Raw genomic sequence first — 21314 nt, forward strand, 5'->3', positions numbered from 1 at the left:
ATTGTTCCCTCAACTTTACAATTGCGTGAGGATGGAGATTATGTGGGCTGGATTAACCACACGCTGGGAACTAGTTTGTAATCCAGATTTATAAATTATGCTAATGTGCGGTGCGGTCTTAAAGCGAATAAACCTTTATTCAAGTTTAAAAGCTTATTAGGAAGCCGAAACTTCTCTTAAATGTGCTTAATCCGCAATTTAAAGATATTTTTAGGATGGCATAAATTATTCCTACTAGTTACTGTATTGTGGCTTATGCCACAAGGCTGTTCTGATATGCATATTTATAGGAATATATTTTATAAAAAACCTCTCTTTTATATATAATTTTATGTTTAAAATACATTTGATATGCTGTTCGCTGCGACCATAAAATAATTAAAAAAAAAACATGATATTAACAGAATTATAGCAAGAGGGGACTTTCTGTTATGAAAGCGGATAAAAACTGCAATTGAAACGCAGCGCTAACATAACATTGCTCAATTTGTTGGAGAGAGCAAATGTTAAAAGAGAATTGCGGTAGCAGCTGCTATGAGACTCTGCACAATAACAGCGGATAAGCGCGCGTCTGCGCAGTGCGTTGTCTAAAGTCACCACAGCCGAACCCGAACGGTACTCCAGCGAGTCGTACACGGATAAAAATATTTTACATACAGACTCAACATGAAGTGACAAACAAATCCAAGTACGTCGTGTTCGTTCGGGTCACTCGCTGCTGCCGCTGCTGGTGGAGGTTAGTCTGCGTGCTGCACTCGAATCGCGTGGTGGACGCCACGTCGTCGTTCGGTTATCGGTTTTCGCCGGCTTGTTGCCCACAAGAAATCACGAGTTTACGAGTTTTTGGGGGTGGCGATTCCAGCCCGCTCTGGAACGGCCTATGGCATTGGCGATGTGTGCAGAACATGCTGCAACATAAATGAAGTCGAATTAAATCCGCACAGGATGCACAGTAAAGTGAAAATATTGCAATAATTCTCATTCTTTGGCTGCCGCACATTTCCGTATGCCTTTCAAGTTCGAAACGGAAAGTAAATGAAGCGAAGGTAAGGCCAGACGCACATGGAAATCAATACGATTGGTGGTACTATTCTGTAACGAAATTCTGGGAGTGCTCGTATGCCCTGCTCGCCCGGCAGCTAAAAACATAATTAAATTATAGCAGATGAGTTCATAAATATCTCAATTTATTACCTCCATTCGGGGGAAGTGAACCATATTTCACACAGTCCATAAGGCAAATTTAAAGTTAAAGCTCGGTGGGTGACTTTCTCTCCGCACATCCTGCGGAATTTAAAGTCGAGGACAGTGTTAAATTTATGGCACAAAACGGCCGGCATGCACACCTATACGTATGGAATGGCACGAAATGCCATGGGATATGCGCATCATAAACAACGTCCAGTACCGGAACAGACAGCATATTAAAAATGTGACTATAACCTTGGCTTCCAAACAAGCTGTGGGCGTTGTTGGCCATCTTGATGGTGTGCACCACGGCACCCAGTCCGCCTCCACTTCCGTTGCCGCTCCCGAATCCTGGAAACCGCACCAAGGCCACAGCCACCACGGGCATTGCAATAACCCAGCCAGTGGTGCCCGGCTATCGATGCATCGGAGTTCAGAACTCAGCTTAAATTTGGCTGTTAAACTATTTCCTTAATTGTTCAGAGAATGTAGAAACAAGTTAAATCTAGATATTCAAACATTTAATAATAAAATAGTTAAAGTTTATGTATATTTTTATTGTGAACTGGCAGCTCTATTTCCATATCTGCTCCAAAACTTTTTAGTCAACCAAATTTGGCGTGAAAACAGTGGGGACAGCACCTCTGACGACGGACCTTCTCCTTGGCAGTCTTTTTCGCTCTGCTTGCTGCTTGCTGGTTGCTGTTTGTTATTTGTTATTTTTACTGTACACATGACAATAACGCCGGCGGCAGGCACTGCACCTCCTGCATCTCCAGCATCCCCAGCATCCCGGCACTGTAATGCATCCGTGGAGGAGGACGGGCTGGTTGTGCCGAGCCCATCTGAATCCTTTCCAGCTCGGCCAGCTAGGGGCTTGTGCAATAGTTTCAAGTGGCCGGGCAACTTTTTCCATTATGAATGGTGCGGTTGCGCTTTTTTCCATCCATTATTTACGAGTTTTGAGTGCAAACTTGTTTCGCCAGCAAACAAGTGGCGGCCAGAGGATTAGAACACTCGCTCGACCGCTTTGGAGCGGGAGTGGGCTTCCAAAGGGGAGTCCTGGCACTAAGTGCTAAAGTTTCTGCCATAAGCCAAAGACAAAGGCACGCCTTCATTCGAAGAGGGCCAGCCGGATATTGTTTGAATCCCAGAACCAATTTGATGCCCCTCAATTACTTGGCTTTCCATATGCATAGAACAGAGTCCTTTAGCATTCCGTTGCCATTTTGATGGTATATGGTACTTGGTTAGTTTCGAAATGATTTCTGCAGTCTAAATAGCTACAATTTCTGTGTTGTTCTATATGCCATAAAGAATGGCAAAGTTTTTCGCAACCGATACGAGTGTGATGAACTTTTATGTTCGCTGCTTGTTTCTCGTGGACTGCAATTTTGATAAAAAGTTTCGAACATGTCTGCTTGGGCGATGCATTAATGCGTGTGCATAATTTTCAAAATCACTTGAGTATTTTGCGAAACAAAGTCAGAAGTTTCGCCAACTTGTTTCACGCACTTGCAGGCACGGCACCACCCACAAGCCACCGCCTACTCGAGAAGGCCGATCCACAGAACCACCCAACCACCCAACCACCCAATATCAGAGGCTAGGCCGTCGCAATCTGCCGCCATACACAAGTTCTCTCGTGCGGAGAGAGAATGTTCTGCATTCTCTGACATTGATAAATGATTTTCCCCCCCGAAAGTTTAGCTGAAGAAAACCCAAAACCCAAAACAAGCGGGCCAACGGGGCGGATGGGAAATGCTGCTTGCAAAATGCATTCATGGCAGCAAAATTGTTGTTGCTCACTAAACCGTGAACGGAGAATTCCGCCTGCTGGAATTATCGCAGACCGGGCATTCTCGAGGGCCAGTGACAAGGGCCAAAGGGCAGAGCCCGAAGAAATCATAAATAAAATATAGAAGTAGATATGGCACATAGTATGCAGTACACGGAGCTGGTACTTGTGCCCAATTTAATTATACTCGGCTGCAAGAAAGAAGTGGCCTGGCCAAGAAATTTCATTCACTTAAAACTCCGGGACCAAGTTCCGCCAAGCGAATGCAAATGAAAAACCACAACGCATGCTCAAGCCGAGTTTTCGGTTTGAGTTACCCGCCAGCCCCGCCATTTTCCGGCTTTTCCTTTCCCTTCGGCCCAACGTGTAATTAGAGTGCGAGGAGTGCGCGCGGTTGCCAAAAATGTTGTGGTCGTGGGCGCTTTGATGTATATATAAAGCGACGCATATATATGTACATATATATTGCGACATACATATATGTATGTGCGAATATCTGTGGAAAATGTAAATGTAAGTCTCAACATCTGGCTGGCCGCAAAAGTTCAAGTTTGCTGCTTGTCTGCCGCCGGAGTCCTTTCTCGAGTTCCCTCGCCTGTGTGTAAATTGGACGAATGTGTCGTTATGTCGATGTGTTGACATCCAAAGTGCACGGAAGGACCCCCAGCAAAATAATAATAAAAAAATGTGGCGAAAACTGCACAAACTTCGCTTCAAGTTGGCCAAGAGAGCAGCCGTTGGATGGTGCGGTCAAAACAGACAAAGTTATGCAGTTGCAGTCTTCTTTTTTTCAAAAACCCCCACACACTCGAGTGTGCAACAATTTCAGCCAGATGTAGCATACACTCGTATGTATTTCGAAATGAGTTCTTCTTACGCTCTGCGTAGCTGAAATTGAATGAGTAAGCTGTTGGAATGGACCAGAAAATGGGGATAAATATATTGGAAATTTATATTTTTAGATATTCAGCAATACACACATTAAAATAGAGCAAACATTTAAGAGCTCTCAGCACTGGCCACGTTTAAGTGTATAAAGTTGGGCCGCCTGAAACGCACAGCCTTGCAATTACTATCATAAATAAATGCAAATTCACTAATTTCGAGCGTTACCCATTTAAATGGCGGATGGCCTGCTCTTCGAGTCCTGATCCTCCTGACTTATTTAAAACGGATACCAAACTCATCATTAATATCCTGCACATCGCACATAAACGCCGACTAGTTTATGTCCATATTGTATCGGGTATACTGTGCGGAATAAATTGCTTTTGAAATTTCTGCTCTTTGTACATAAAAAACCGGGGGGTGAATGAATGTTGAAATGCAGTTCCCCGACTCGCATTATTAACGCACATAAAACTCGCATATAAAGTGATTTAAATTTATTAAATATAAAACGCCACCACAACGCAGCACATCGCATCGCGTGGCATCGCACCGAAGATGTGAGCGCATAACAATTGCAATAAAATTTAACGCGCTTCGATAAAAAGGATATGAAACCGAATAAAAACAAGAGCGTAGCGGAACGGAACGGAACGATCCGCTTGCCAGAAGAGAACTTCATTACTTCAATGGATGGGAAAGTGCAAGAGCAGGCGGCGGGGCGGGGAAAACAAAAAAGAGCCAATATGATGGAAAAACCGCTCACAATGGGCTCGACGGATACGAGACCATACTTCCATATCCATCCAGGCTTTATGCGGCAACAACCAACAAACAGCCAACAAATGAAGCGAATGAGCCGAGCCATCAACAAAGGAGCGCGTTAAATGTTTTATATTTAAGAGCTCGCCAAACAGCATTCAGCCAGTATAGTCGTTTCTCTACTTCTCTACGGCGGCCTCGTCATGAATAATTATGATTTTCAATTTAAAGAACATTTTCCCACATCACTGGCCATTTAATTGCTTTTCCTTCGATCGACTCGATATGGAAATTGACTTATCGACGTCGCCCCTGCAAAAATGTTAGGGGTGCCGGCAAATTGAATTCAATTGTTGAGCCATTTTAAGCTGCTTCGAGGAATCCACTTTATAACAAAAATTTCTCATATTTGTGCGCAATCTCTTGGCAAAAGTTAAAGTAAATTGAAAACATTGCGAAACAGTCGGAACAGATTCTAACAATTCTAGAAATCTGTATTCAAAGTCGGTCAGGCCAATCAAAAATGTGTTTTCGCCCGCTCATTTGAAGCATAATTTATGCGACAGGCGGTAATGTTATTATTGCAAATCAGGGGAATTATTATTGCACTGCCGATACATTCGCATATATAAATGAATATCATTTTGATTCAGCACGGCATGCAAATGGAATAAAAACGTGGCTAATTTCCTTTGCGCCTCCAAACGAATTCAATGGCAAATGTCAGCACGACATGACCCAACTCCCAAAAACCGCACCCAAAAACTCCATTTCGTTCGGAGCCGAATAAAAACAATAAATAATAGAAAAATGCGCATAGAAATTGCCATTGAAACGGGTGCCGAAATTGGGGTGTGAAAATGTGCGTGACTCTCGCTCGACTGATGGGCTTTCGAAGGTCTCTATAAGAAAAGCTTCGGAATGGAACCAGACTTCAACGTACCCTGGACAATTAGTGCAGTACAGCTGAGCCAAGTCGCAGATTGAGCAACTATATAGCAATTATAAGTCCTTGGAACTTGCTTAGAAATGTGATGGAAATCATAGTATCATAGTATAGTATAGTATGAAGTGAGTTGGAAGTGTAAGGAAGCCAAAGCAGGGAGCTCTCTAGTCTAGCCTGCTCCTTCGATTTCGATTTTAAAATGTGTAATTTGTGCCGTTGACTGCGACATTTATATGCCACCCAGCGCCATATGCGCATTTTCACACAATAGACACTCATGTGCAGATACATTTTGGCGGTTGGCATCCTGACAGAACTGACATCGACGACGGCTATTGATTTACACAGGAAAACGGGAGACGGGGGACGGGGGAACGGGGAAGGGGGGGAAATGTGGCTGAAATCCTTTTACTAATTAGGCAGCACATTTTCAATTACGCGCCGCAACAGAGCACAATGGATGGCACTAAATATACGACGGCGAAAGTGGGAAACTGCGAAAAAGAGAAACGAATTTCATACTAATGAATCGAAAACAATTGTCTGACATCAAACAAACAGCGCCATGGCATGTCAGAGATATTTAATAGCCAGCCGCAAAATAATTACCCCCAAATAATTTACTATGAATTAGATACAAAGCCAAAACAAAACAAAACAAACAAAAGCGTACAGCTTGCGCAATATAAATTAGAATTTGTTGTTTAATTGGAAATTTGATGCGAATTGCGCTGCACCATCGCAGCCCGCTTAGCCAACGAGCAAATTGAGCTTTTCTCGACGTATTAAATTTCATCAATATGTACCCATTATTCCCAGCATGAGCATCATTATTTCTGAAAATAAAACGTGGATCCTGGATTACTTTACACGGCAGCCGGCATGACCATGACAGAGAGGTCCTGGCCGAGGGATCCGTCCGGTTCGGCCATCAATTAGATGCTCTTCTTGTGCTGGACAGCCCTGCAATGGAAACAAATGGAAACCCACCTTTAATGGGAATCAGAATGGGCAACCACCTTGTCTTGGGGTGCATAGAATTTCACTTTAGAACTTGCATGCATCGAATTGAAAGGCAAGACACAAGGGGTGCACAGATCTTTGATATTTGAAATAATCAATGTACTGTCTAAGTTGCAGAATAGTGGAATTGTGGCATTTTATTAGGAATTTTTATGCAATTTTGTAAATTAATTCAGCAGCTGACTGAACGCATTCGGCTTCACCGAAGCCACACGTTATAAAAACACTTCTATGCATCAAAAACATAATATTTAATAAATAAATATTTCACATTTTCCTTGCAGTTCCACCGGCAAAAAAAACACACACACACGGTACGAATCTAGCAAGGATCAACAGGATTTTAATTAAACCACAACGAATTCACTTGATGGCCAAACATGAGTTCGCAAAAAAGCATCGGCCATCCACGTTGTTGCTGTTAAAATTCCTTACTTGCATAAAATATGATATTCATAAAATTTTAATATTGCCATTTGCGTTAATTAAACCATGAGCAATTCCAATCACCGGAGCCACACAAAGCCAGTCGCTTAAAAATGCACACTCCCAAGTGCCGTCGTCCGAGGTAAGTTCTGAAAATAAACACAATAATAATAAGAGATATGGCCCATGTCTCGTGCGTTCTTGAAATACAATATTTTCATACAATTATGTGTGCCGAGGGGGTGGAGGGGTAAATTTAATAAGAGCCAAGAGCTTTTCTACACATTCAAAATATTTTGACAAGTTTTTCAATAATGCAATAAAGTTGCCAACTCTGTGGATGGGGGGATGGGGGATGGGGCCCCAAGGCGCTCCAAGGACACTCCTGATGAAATGAAAATATTGCCCACAATTTGTTAGGTCCTGGCCGAGAACGTGGCCCCGAAGTGGTACTGGTCAGGAGCCGTCGTCCTGGCCATTTGCGGCTACTTGTTTATCTTCCTGCATTACTTGCTCCTTCGGCGTTTCGCGTTTCCCCCGCCAGAAGAAAGATTTTTCAATAGACCAGAACGGCGGACGGGCAGCGCATAAACAAATAATAAAAAAAAATAACACAGCAGCGGCCATCGCGACCCTAGCAACGACCTTTGGGCCACTCATTTGTCAAGGCGGTGGGTGGAGTCGGGCGTAGCGAGTGGAGTGGAGTCCAGGGCCCAGGAAGGAAGCCAAGCACCCGCGGCCCCAGGCATTCAACTTGGTCCCGCGCCCTGGCAACCAAGACATATGGCCGCGCTCTGAGCAAATCGCACCACTACCGTTGGCCAAAACAAATTAAAGCCTCACTTTAAGGCCCAGCCAACAAATCAACTGCGCTGGCCAACTCCGCCAAGTCGGGCTGAAAACCAGGTCCTGACACCACCGCGACGAAAAACGAGACGCAGGAGACAATTTTTACAGGACTTACCTGACCGGCATAAGTAATCAGAGTAGATTCAAGCTCCAGCCGGGCCAATAGAACTCTAAACTGTCGTCCGAAAACGATTTGGACACAATACTCAAATCGGGATTCACAGGGCAGGCCATCAATCTATAGGTGCTCTCTAAATCAGATTCACAGAAGAAAATATTTTCGTTTAAATAAATTCTTTAGAGATTGCTGCTGGGATGAATATAAACATTTCATTTAGGCAATCTCTACCACTATTTACTTTAAGAACCCAATTTAAGTTCAACTCGAGGAGCATTTTACAACTCATAATCATATCTCTCGCAACGAACACATTCGAACGCAATAAACTGCCCCAAAAGGTATGCTATAAATTGTGAAACCAAATTAAAGTTTAAGAGTTTCGGGGAACTTGAGCAATTTCCTGACCTGAGACCTCGGCTAGCCGACAATGAAATCGATTAAGCTGTGCATGTCCATGTACACATCCACATCCACGTCCACATTCACGTCCTTGTCGATGTCCTCAAACATTTGCAGGAGCAACTCATTAAAAAGCATTAAACGCCAGGAACGGAAGTCATTGAGGCTATCAGACGGAGACACGCTTCCGTTTCTCTACTTGAACAGTTCCCTCCTTTCGTTTTTTTTTTCTTCTTCCTCCTGTTTTGTCTTCCTCTCGGGCACAGATTTACGGGCCCAAAAGTGCGTGAAGAACGGGTCCGGGAGGCGGAAGCTGGAAGCTGGAAGATGGAGGGAGTACGTCCGTCCGGCAGAGATTGTCACCGGGCCAATGGTGTTGGAGACTTCAAATGATTTATCGCCCGATAGTTGAGTTCAAAAGCGAGACGAGACGGAAAGAGACAGCAGTCGGCGAGCAGTGCACAAATATTTATTTATAAAATTGTTATCCCAACCGGTCGCTTTGCTCTCTGTTTCAGCTCGGTTCGAGTCCTGTTTCCGTGTCCTTCGATTTTTTTCATCCTGTTCTGGCAGGGCTTCCTGGCCTCCGAGGCCGCGTGTCTTGCTCATTGCCAGGCATTCGCTCATTTTCAAATCGGATTTTATCAACTGAATGCCATTCTTGTGCAAATATCTTATCTCGCTGCCGCTGTCGCTGCCGCACAGGATAATGGCAACTTTTTTGCGTTCATCTCTGCTCCTTTTGGCTTTAGTCGCAGCTCAGCCTCGGCTTTGGATCCCCGGCTTTTGTATGGCTTTGGAATTATTTCGAAAGCGGAAATTGATTTTCCCTTCTTATTGTGCACCGTTTTTCGTGTTTCTGTTGCTCTGCTCAGCTTTGCTTTGCTTTGCTTTGCTTTACTGATTTCCCCCGACTCGGCGACAGTACTCGCTTTCCATATAAATAATTTGGCCAGAAGCTGGGGAAGCAGCTCCTGGCATTTGTTTAGCCATAAATGGGAACTCACTTTCTCTTTTCTCGCGTCCCCCCACCTGATTTTCCCCTTGCCCCGAACCATTTGATAATGCGGTGGTGATTAGAAGTCCCCGAAAGCGAATCAGTAAAAGTGGATTTTTCCCTTTGCGGATTGAAGCACTCTTTGGGAAAATCAGATTGTTATAGTAAACTTGTAGCAATCCATTTAAGTAAAAACTATACATGCACTTGCATTTATAGGCCGAAAATGTAAGGCTTAAGTAAATTGAAAGTGTTGCACACGTTAAATGAAAAATTCGCCATACGCAGTGTGGACACACAACCAAAAATGTTGCTCATACGCAACGTTGGCCGTGGGGGGTTAACCAAATTTTGGGCCAAGCTATCTGTGGTCCTGCCCTGACCTGGGCCATTCATTCTCGCGCCGGGGTCGAGCCTAGTCCGAGGTCCTGGAGCAGAGCCCCTTATCCTTTGCCGCGCGTCTTTGACATTATGAATGATCAGCATAAATTTCCCAGAGCTACCGCGCCACCAGCTGCACATTCTTCGCCCGTAAAAATAGAAGAAAAACAAATGTAAAAAAAGAGAAAAAAAAAAGAGCGGAAAAAGCGGGACCAGGGCAAACGAAGCCAGAGATAACTAGCGAGCAAAGTGAGGGACGGCTCAGAAATTCATTTCATTTCATTTCCTTTGTACGTGAGCAACATTTTTTATGCAATTCCCTGTAATAATTCTCTGGGTTGTCGCATCTTCACGCATGAATATTCAAGCGGGCTTCCTGAAGGCCGGCTAATGAGACTTTCTATGGAACTTGAAGATTTCCCAAACCGAATTCGTGTCCGAATTGCTTCATTCATTCATTCACGGGCAATGCGAATGGCTTCAAAATGTTGGGCCAACAAACTTGCACAATGGGCCCCAAATAATGTCAAACAAAGACGGAGAAATGGAAAACTAAATTCGGTTTACATAATATAGCTCATAAAATATTTTTCGCACATTCATTGTCCCTTGAACCCAAAACTAGGCCACACTCCACTGCTCCTCGAACACAATTCGGGCATAAACAATAAAGTAAAACGACAATGGAGACGACGACGAACTTGAGGGCAAAATAACTTGAAACTTGAATATTTACATATGAAACGAAACCACCCACGCGACACAAGCACACACACACATACACACAGGGAAAGTGTGTTAAATTCTGGAGGAGATGGGGTGGATCTGCGGAAACCGGGATCTGGGGTCGGGTCTCGAGTTCGAGTTCGAGACTAAACAGCACTAAATTAATTCTGCACAATTTGCATTAAAATATGCAAATAAAAATGGAGCCGGGGAAGCGGGGGGAAACCACCGTTTAAGGCCTGCTCCGCCAACTATAAAGGGGATCCATCCGGCGGGCCATATACCATGTACCGCATACAGTCAGTCCCAAAAGTAAGCGTTAAGCATATGTGTGCTCCAGTCCTTCCTCTGCAGACAATGGCGGTTTGGGGGGAGTTTCCCTTTTAAATTTCGAATGCCCCGTTTACGGCTTTAATGGGCTCGAAGCTCCAGGAGCAGCGTCGGTTTTTGGCTTTCTTTCCGGCTGGCTCGAGTGTTTCGATTATGAAAGTGCCACCCACATCCACATCATTGCATGCGGTGCAGCAGGATGTGCCACAGGCGTTGGAGGAGCTGGAGGAGGAGCAGGGGGATACACAAGGAGCACGGCCACATGTCTGACTGGCTCGTCCGGAATATTACACCCGGAGCAGCTCGTTGCAAATTTGATTGTTCTTGGAGAGCGCGTGCCCCGATGTTGCCGCCAAGAAAACGGGCTCCAAGGATCCCGGCGAATGGGAATCATCTGGAGATGGGTTGGGAGGTGGGAAAATGGCCCCGGGCGTCGGCATCCAATGAAGCATGAAACTTTAGCACACTTGCAACAGTTTCCCATTTTTTCATACTCCTTTTCCACCAGCTCTCCTACTCCTTTCTCCATTTTTTTTTTTTTTTTTTTTTTTTTGGGAAAAAAATGTTAGCTGCGACTTTGGTAATCTGCAGTGGGTGTTGCATATCCGTATGTACATCCACATATCCAGTGAGAAAAATAAATATTAGTGGAGGAAATGCGTGCACAGCAAAGTGCAAGATGTTTAAGCAACAGCACAGTATACATATATAGCTTTCAGAAAAGTACTAGAATAAAACTTTAAAGTAGAAGTTGCTTTACTCACTCTACTCAAGGATAAAACCGAATGTCAAGGCTATAAGCCCAACAAAAAGTTGCTAAGAAACGTTGCAAAAACTGCCAAGTCCTAATACACTTGTTGGAGTAACGAATACCTATAGTCCTGCGACTTCTGCAGTTGCAATTGCAGTGCCACCACCACACATACAAACATATCTCACGGGTAGTCCATGATTAATTTGAGCACGGACATGTCAATATACACGGGCAATGCTATACTTTATTGCCACTCCCACCAACTCGCATTGCAATGGTTCATCCTCGGCTACAGGATATCACATACCCATGTACATGGATACATATCCACACATATACGAGTATCTGTATATACATGTATCTATGGGAAAGTTGCAAAGCCACAAGCCAAACGGGTATTATTGCTAACCCGCTGCACACCGATGGATGCTTCAAGTGCATGTATTTTTCGCATTCGGATGTTTCGCATCTGCGAACGTGTGCCAATCGATTTTTAATAAAAACTGCAAACGAAATCTGTAAGCATATTGTTTGGCTATAAAATTAAAAACCAACAAGCGCTCCTGCGGATGTGAACGTGTGTGTGTGTGTGAAATGGCGAGTTTAGCGAAAAGTTGTTTAAAGAGAAGCACACTGAGACAATTTCTAACCAACTGCACTTTACCTACCTGTAAATTAATGATGATCAAGTTGTTAGGTCTACTTCCTTAAATACCAGAATCATTGGAACTTGGAAATGTAACTTAATTTTTCCACCAATTTGAATTTGTAAGTTTTTTTGCTCAGTGCCGACAATAGAGAGAAAAGCAGTTGTATTAGTGCCCATTTACGGTTACATTTCCCAGCAGTGGATTTTTAGATTTCCATTTGCGATTTCGCTGCCCGTTGCCGGATTCCTTGTTATTCTTCCGGAGCTAAACAATTTTCGCAAATGAACGGATTTTTTCATTGTTCTCGCCTTTCGTTCTGGTCGTCTGGCAAATAAAAACACGATTTTAGTTAATTACCGCTGCTGAACAGCGAGAAGATGATGATGGACAGACATCGTCTGCCTTTTTCCTCTTTGAAAATCCCAGCTGCAACCGAGTGGCGACTACAAAATAGAACCAGAGCCCCCTGAAAAAGTGAATCCAAAGAGTCCGACGAACAATAAGCGCAACAATGCAGTCAATTGGCTCAAAATGAGTTTTTATGGGATTTGCATACGCTGAATAGAGGAATAAATGTAAACAGGACGAAAATTGCCTGCAGTCTGCCGCATTTTCGCTCAAACTCCGAAATTCCGCACCTTCTTGCAGAGTTTTTTTTTCCGGGTTTTTCATGCTGCTCTAGCTTAAAAAAATTTGAATTTGCATAATTTTAATTTTTATGATACACGCCTGTTCTTCCTAATTGTTTCTCGTTAAGAGAGTCAAGCCACCGCAGCAGTTAATAAAAACAGAACATATTTAATGCGCGCAATTACTTTGCATACGTTACGGCGCAGGACGAGGGACGCAGGACGCGGGACGCAGGACTTCCGAGGACTCTGAGCTGCTAAGCTTACGCCTAAAACACTCCACACTCTACACTCCACGCAGATTTGTGGACTTCGAGTGTGCGTCGGCTCTTTTTACGGCCACGGAGCTGAGCTGCTTGTCCGGCTCTTTACATAATAAAAGCGTAAACACGTTTTCACCATCGCCGGACTGCAGGACTCCGAGACTCCAGGACTCCAGCACTTTTGGACTCTAAGAGCTCGGGCCCAGGACCTCCATTACAATGGCGCCACCAGAAGGGAGAAAGGAAAGCCGCCACTTACGCGTGCCTGGGGCGAATAAAATTGGCTTTTTGTTTGGGCAGTTTTATGAATTGCTTCAATGCTCATTTACCGGTCGGCCTAATGGGTGCATTGCCACATCGCCCAGACACCCACACGCCCACACGCCCGCCCGCCCACAAGGTCGTAATGCTAGTTCTCTGCGGTAAGAGATCCATAAAGTGCACAAGTTTTGGTACTTTTATGGTCGGTTGTCGGCCAGAATGCGGATTGAAGTACTCATTTTCCTCCGCCTCCAGCGAGGAGAAGAAGTGATTAGGCTGCACTAAAATATGGGATATTTCAGTAACAGCAACACACTTCTTATATGAAAAGTACTATGGTTGGTCAAAAGGAATTACAAATAGCTGGCTTTAAATTCTCGCAAATGTTTGATCGAAAAACTGCACGTTTCCCTTGAAGGATATACGTTTCCTTTTCCATCAAAAACTTTGGCAAGCGTCACTCATTAACGCCCCAGTCACTCCACTTGCAAATCAATTATCTGATGTGCCAAAAAAGTTGAGCAACTATCAAAAACTCGTTGATTTACTAGTTCAGCCATATGGGTGCTCCTGCTAAGGCCACAAAAAGTACTCGAGTGTATGGTACAAAGGAGCCCAACAATAAACTGGGTTAGGAATGCCAGACTAGACCGACACGATTTCAATTTGCTTAGTTGATAAATGCCAAAAATTAATTCAGCCCAGCCCGCACACAAAATGCCTTACTCTTGGGTTCTGTTTCTGGTTCTGGCTTGTAAAAAGAAAACACACATATAAATATGCATGTGTGTGGCTGGAAAATATTTTCACTTTTTGCTGTGATTCGTTTGGGGCTTCTACCGCGACTGCGAAAGAAAGTTGCCTTTTCTTCTGGCTGTGTCAGGCACAAAGTTGCACCGACTTTGCACCCACTTTCCACCTGCCTCGTTCGCAGATGTACTAAATAGTTTCTCACGTGACTTTCAACCATAAAAAATGGCTTTATTGCTGCACACGTATTCATTAATGGCAGCAATGAACTCACATGTGAACCCAGCGGCAGTTTGGGCTTCTCCTCGAAACGACATGGTATCCCAAACCCATTCGATACCAGCCATGCACCCACTACTTGTTGTTGGCTGGAAAAGGCTGCATTCATAGCTGGTTGCAAGTCGTCTGCACAGGAAGTGCATATTAATTGTGAAAATTTGTGCGGATATTTCCTCGAAAAATAGCTGCCCTGCTTTCTGCTTTTCTTTCAGCCAGCCAAGTGCATGGCATGCCCCAAAAATATGGCATTAGCTGCAATTCCTGAGAACCTGCATAAAATGCGAGCTTTGCAACTGCACAGAAAGCCAAGCGACATGAATAAATAGTCGATAAGTACTCTCTACATAATGCTATATATTGTTGAATAATCTTATGCCTTTAACGAAGCCATAAAGTAAAAACATGTTGTATATTATTCGAACATATACCAAAGATAAAACGTTTCTCAAATGCTGTTTAACTGATGCCTTATTTTTAAAAAATTGTATAAGTTCGCAATCAATCAAATTGGCAAATAATCCGCTGAATCTGCATTAATTCAGCGCAGGCTTGACCATTTCAGTACCATTTGCATAGTTTCCTTTTGCGAGGATAGGGATAATAAATAAATTTCCATAATGAGCGAAAAATGTCTGGATGTAAATCACTGAATTTTTCATTGATTTCGGCGGATTGCACACCACCTTGCCCGATTCTTAAATTATCCTGCCCGCCGTTTCAATTATTGGCGTGCTTCGAATAATTCAATGCAGCGAGTGCCTTCGTCCCTGTCATCCGATTGTAATTACGTAATAAGGCAGGGAATGCTTTAAAGCCGCTTAACGTTAACAATCGTCCTGGGTACACATAACTGGAGAAAAAGGCGGCAAAAGTCCTGTCGTCCGGGGCGAAATAACATGTTATTGCACTTTTCTTTTAAATGAATGCAGTGAGCCCGACATGGGGAACACACGACAATGGCAAGGCGCTGATAAAAGTCGTAGTGTTTGCGGTTGCTCCTTCATCCTGCAGTCCGCCCATGTCCTTTGCCTGGATGGGCAACCACCCACCGGATGGGCAGATGGGTCAGCAAGGGTGGACTGTCGTCGGGAGATGCATTTTCAAACCACAAAAATAATTAAAAACTTTACGCCCTGTCCCCGGGCAGCAGCTCTCGCATTTAATCCTGTCAGACAGTCCCGGACAGCCGGACAGCCGGACATCGGGCCATCGGGACATCGGGACACCAGGACATCGTGTCACAGTTCAACCGATAAAAATCAAAGGAGGCAAAGTCTTGGCCTTAAAGCGGCGCGCAGCGGTTAATGAAATTGTCTGGACCATCCGGGTCGACAGTGGGCGGTCCTCATGGCCGCACAACCACGTCCTCGATGCAAAGTCACCTTTTGTCTCCGCAACATTGCTGGTTTGCATTCCGGATTTTTTAGTGCAATAGCCAAACGGTTTACGCACCATCGCGTCCGGCTTGTCAAAGGCAGAACAAACACGAGAAAGTTGCTGTTTGTGTTTGTGGCGATCTCAAGTCCTTCCCTTCATGCGGCTCCTGTTTTTCCTCTGGCCCTGGCCCATTTATTAACTGGGAAACTGATTGACCCTAGATTAAAGGGAACAGAAAAATTATATATATTAAAAAGTTGTAGTTCTTACTGGTTTTGCAGCTAAATAATCAATTGTTCGACTGTCGTCAGTTGATTTAAATGTCACTCATTCATTTCCATTCTCGTACAACAATGCCATGTTCAAATATCTAGCACAATAATTATGCGCAAACTGGAAAGCCTTTCATCAGCATTCCGTTGGTAAAGATAATTTCTAAAATATTGCGTATCCGCCCCGAGAACCCGTTCCTTTTGGCCGCCGTAATTATTTGAGAATTGGCGCAGAGAACAACTTTTCATTTGGCCAAAAAGAGAATCTGGCACTGCCCCGAAATGGGTTAAGGCCCAAGGCCACCAGACCACCAGTCAGTCATCTTTAACGAAGGAGCTGCCTGTTTTCTGGGGGCTGAACCAAACCAAACCGAACTGAACTGAACTGGACTGGCGAAAGTTGCTCCTGCTAGGCCCGTAAAAAACATTTGCGCAATGTCAACAAATTTGCGCGCTTATTAGATTTTCGTGGTTGCACACAATTTCGCCAACTAAGACCGCCGCACTAAGATAAAGTGCAGCCTGTGAAAATATGAATAAAATAGCTGGCATGAAAATGGGAACTTTTCGCCTCCAAACGGAAGTGCACGCTGCGTTTTTCTGTTCGGACTCTGGAGTTTTCCACCGATTTTCCCGGTCTGCGGTTGAACGGCGGCCAACGCCCACTGTGCAGGCGAGGGTGGGCGTGGTGCCACGCCCCTTTGCGCGACGGTCACGGTCGCCGGTTCTGCTAATGAGTTTTGTTGTCACTTCTTGCTGGCCAAGCACAAATCGGGTGGTTGGGGATCATTTGGCTGGCCCATGTCCTTGCCTTAGCGTTCCTTTACTTGGATTTATGCGGCAGGACTCGCTCGAATGTGTGTGTGTGTGTGGTAAGTTAATATTTGCTGCATAAATTCCAGTGCGTCGGAATTTACTGCGCTTCGTTTCGCCGCTCTCGTTTTTGCTCCTCTTGGGTTGGCCGACTCTCCCCAGCGTTTTGTTCGCTGTTGTCCTGGAATTATGAAAATGCAGTCCGGCGCAGCTCCACTCACCGCACTGTCCTGCGGGATGCGAATCCTTCGGACACACGAACACAAGAATATTAATTACTTTTTGCATTTTTAGCTCTGCGCCTGAAATTCAAATGGGCAGATTTTAGTTAATTTGTTTTTCAGCGTGAATACATATAATTTTTGTGTAACTTAAGCTCTTAATCCACATCCGCTGCTCAGCACAAAGCTCACAAATCCACCAAAAACTGCGTGCTTACTTATGTGGATTTAGTTTCCGGATGAGCCACAAAGGGAAACGTGCGCCATTTGATTAACTTAATTGCACCGCAGCTGTGCAATGCGAATTCAAATATTCATTGCTTGATATTATTATGCAGACTGCAGCATTAATGCTTTGACCTGAAAATTCGATCTGCTTAAAGCTGTCATTAATCGGAAATTGTGAAAACTGATTTCACTAACTAACACAGCACCATTATCCCATATGGAAAGGCAAACAGCAAAGTTACTCGCCCAGAAAAAGCGCTGCAAATTATTCGCACTTTACTGGACAATAGTGGGAACTCCATTCCCGCATCCCAACAGCACCTGGACCACCGAGGCAATTCCGATGAGCTGCGCTTACAAAACAAACACCAAAGGCGGGCACACAAATATGACACTGAATTGTTTTTCATGTCGGCCAGCGCAAATCGAAGCCACCTGGTCAGGAGTGTGGGCAATGTGGGTTTTTGGGGTGATGGAGTGCTCGGAGTGATGGAGCCGTCGGTTTCCAATTCCATTTGACACATTTTCGCTACCGATTCGATTTCGTTCGGTTTTGTCCTGCTCGCTGTCACTTTTATTATGCTAGTCGGTGTGCCACCACCTCAACCAGGACTGCCGCCACAATAACCATTCGAAACCATATCCCCCAGGTGGCTGGGCACTGCAAACATTCGATTTCCGGACGGAGTGCAGCGGGAAATCTGCATTGTAAATATGCGAGTGATTTCGACTGACTCCGATTGTGGGTATTCCCACTTAAAGGCAATGACTTGCGGAGGGCTTGGCAGGCTTAGTAATAAAACAAAGTTTTGAGACCCATTTAAAGCGGGCACAAAATCCACTCCGGGCGTTTTTCCGACATTTATGAGCCGACTCCAGATCATGAGAGCGTGAAGAGCAAAACTTTGTGTGGGCATGGAAAATGAAAGTTTATTTTTAAATAACATAAAACGAGCTGAAATGGTTTATGGATTATTTTGAGGATTTACCAATCGTTGGTCATGTCGCCATTCTTCTGGAAATGATTCTCCCATAGCAGTTTGTAGTCGATATCGCCGCTGCTTAGGCACAGTTTGCTTTGATCCTGATTGGGAGCCTTCAAGCGGTACAGTATGGGCAGAACGTGGGCTATGGCCAACTGGGTGATTCCTCTAGTGGCGGCAAAAAGCACGATTACAAAGCCCGTGGGAAAGATGGCTAACTCGACCGTTGTGCCCATCATCTTGTACATCAGGAACGGATGCATCGAGGTGTCGTATCGCGTAAGTACTGGATTTTGCAGGTGGAACTGCCTCAGACTCAGATTGAAGGGCACACTGAAGGTGGCATTGACCGCATTGACCTTCAGCCGTCGCAAACGAGCCCTGTAGCCCAGGTACCTCAGCTCTCGCATTATATTGGTCATTCCTTCTTGGGCGCTGCTGTTGCCAAAGGCCTGGCAATAAATGTTGCCATGGGGATAGATCTTCAGAGTGCAAATCGGCGAATAGCGCTGGACGATCACAGCCATTTGCTTTTCGGGTTCGAATGTGGTATTTTCCAAAACGTGGTCCAGTTCCAAGAGATTGAACTGGCAAGTGGTGATGCCCAAGCAGTAGAAGGGTCTAAGAGGATAAGATGATAGGATGCAAATAGATGTGGTACATTCGCCCTGTGCATTCACTTTCAACTCACTTGTATATAATGTTCAAGTATCGCTCTATGTCGCCCAGTTTGGCCACGTTTTCGTAGATGCTCAGCACATCTTTTTGTCTCAACTTTGTTGGAGCCACAATGGGCAAGGACTTTTCCTGCCTGCCCCCACTTTTCATGACTGCTTTGTTAGACAGGACATGGCAATCGGATGGATCTTTATTGGAAGACGACTGTTTTGCATCCTTATATAGAGTTTTCCGGGACTTCAATGCCGTTTTCATGACTTTAGTTTTGATCGGAGCTTCCATGGGCTTAAAGCGCTTCGACTTGTTTCTGATGATCAACAAGAGTAAGCGGAAGTACCTTAAAGATCTCTAAGTGTAGCTCACCTGGGTGAATTCATTCCAATTCGGTTCAACTTAATTCAGAAATTGCCAATTAAGTTATAAGAAGCCTCATTTAGAGGGACCAGATCTTCTTAAGAGTAGAGCGCCATATCGATAAGTCGGTGAAAGTGCAGCCCTGCACTCATTTTGAGGTCTCTCCAAGCGCATTTTTGAGTTTTCAACTTTTTAAAATATTTTGTTTGAGCTTTTAAAAATATTTGGTTATTAAATTAAACGCAAATCAAGAAGATAGTTGTATCGAATGCAAATTTAATCATATTGTCCAAAAAAATATTTAACTTACTAAAGTGTTCTTTTTCACCTTTGATGCACTCATATTTGGGCCAAATAAGAGGTTTTCTTAATGAATTAAAACCCAATATTGCTAAAACATCAAAGGCTATTAAAATTGCGTGTTGAAAAACTCGTTGAATTTTGTCCATTTTAATTTGCAAAGTAAATTATTTAACAATTAATTGACGCTCGACTGAGTCCCAACGCAAAGCCATTAGCTCTATGATTAAATTAAAACAATGCATTCGTATGCATCAATTTTGGGAATCCTCTAACAAACGCAAGCAAACAATCAAAATATCATTCAAATTCAAATCGCAGAAATTGCATAATTGAAACCCCATTGAAGTCCATTAATAACTTTATGCAGCAGTGCAAGTCAAACACACCGACACGAGCAAATCAAACACCCACACCCATCCACACCAACTCATATTTCTCAGCCAGAAAAGGAGGGGGCGACCAAGTGGGCGTGGCAAGGCCAGGGGCGCCAAAAGGACTTGACGTTAGCTCATCAAAACCCGAAAAACCACTTTGCTCAACTCTTTTCAAAGTGCATACATCATCAGCGCTAAGCCAAAACAAAAAAGCAATGCAAAGGGAGCGAAATGAACGATGACGTTGAAGGTGGCGTCGGTGGGTGTAAGTGGGTTGTTAGTGGGCGGTGCCAGTGGGTGGTGCCGGGTATTGGCGGTACGAGGAGCGCTGAAAACTTTTGTGCAATGTTGATTTTTCCGCAAGAGTCGTTTTTTGCCAGCGCCGGACGGACGAACGGACGGACGGACGGAGACGGTCTACAAGGTCCATGGAATCCACGGAGTCCACGGTCGACGATGATGGTGATGGTGATGGCGATGGTGATGGTCTAGGGAAGCCAAGCCGCAGGCACTTTATAAAACCCGCAGCTCAGCAAAAGTCTTTCAATAATAATAATATTGGGGCGCAAGAGGGACAACAATGGCAAATGGGTGAAAGTGCTCGGCTTAAAACTCCCCCACCAGCACATATCCGCAGGTCATAGGTGAGAAGGTAAAGAAAAATGCCCGGAGAAATAATAAATAGATCTGTGGAGTTACGCTTGATACTCAAATTAAAGCTGCTATCGAATTAAATGTACATATGTATAGTGGGTAATTTGTACATCAGAACATTAAGGAAAGCTGGATTTCTATCTGAAACTCACTTTTCAGTTATGCTTTGTTTGTAATGTCCATATTAAAGTTAAATAACTGCAGTAGAGAACAATCATTTGGATGTAATCATTCCGAAAATGGGACTATCCTTGGATTTAGTGATAGGTTCTATAATGGCGAGTCCATTAAAAATCAAATGGCTAGTCGTGTACATCGCAGCCTTGACTTCGCCCCAAACCCTTGTCCCCTAGTGACCCATGACCTTTTGGCGGGAATGGGGAATTGAAAATGGCCAGCAATGCGGGGTCCTACACCGGGAAACAGGAAATGGTGCTTGGGTTTGGGCTCGAGTTCGGTTTTGGGTTTGGGTTTGGGAGTGATGTTGCTGATGGCGCTGCTGCTGCTGCTGCTGCTCTTCTGCTGCTGATGATGATGATGACAAACAAAACAATGGAATCAAAGCGGTTAATGGCTTTTGTGTGTAAAATGAATGAATGTGGCAACGTTTCCTGCTTTCATTTGCAGCGTCATTTGC

At 44.2% G+C, this 21314-nt stretch overlaps 2 protein-coding genes across 2 annotated transcripts in view; one reads left to right on the forward strand and one right to left on the reverse strand.

Annotated features, from left to right (window-relative positions):
- Window positions 1-717: 717 nt before the first annotated feature.
- Window positions 718-21314, forward strand: part of LOC6543019 (transmembrane and TPR repeat-containing protein CG31690) — a 44691-nt gene continuing 24094 nt past the window's right edge. The window contains exons 1-2 of the mRNA XM_026979356.1: window positions 718-1046; window positions 6890-7173. Of these exons, the coding sequence (XP_026835157.1) occupies window positions 7145-7173 (29 nt within the window). The 5' untranslated portion in view covers window positions 718-1046; window positions 6890-7144. The remainder of the gene's footprint in view (window positions 1047-6889; window positions 7174-21314) is intronic.
- On the reverse strand, window positions 18317-19369 carry LOC113564133. Its single transcript, XM_026979416.1, has 3 exons — window positions 19356-19369; window positions 19006-19299; window positions 18317-18935 (listed from the first exon to the last, which is right to left on the reverse strand). The coding sequence occupies exons 1-3, from the start codon at window positions 19367-19369 to the stop codon at window positions 18317-18319; spliced, it is 927 nt and encodes a 308-aa protein (XP_026835217.1).

The sequence above is a fragment of the Drosophila erecta genome, unplaced genomic scaffold, assembly GCF_003286155.1.
Source record: "Drosophila erecta strain 14021-0224.00,06,07 unplaced genomic scaffold, DereRS2 tig00000055-arrow-pilon, whole genome shotgun sequence".
NCBI lineage: Eukaryota > Metazoa > Arthropoda > Insecta > Diptera > Drosophilidae > Drosophila > Drosophila erecta.

What these genes read in the sequence shown, in the direction of transcription:
- LOC113564133 (XM_026979416.1), bottom strand. An exon ending in TACTTGAACATTATATACAA is followed by an intron (nt 18,936 to 19,005) that starts GTGAGTTGAAAG and finishes TTATCCTCTTAG; the next exon opens with ACCCTTCTACTGCTTGGGCA.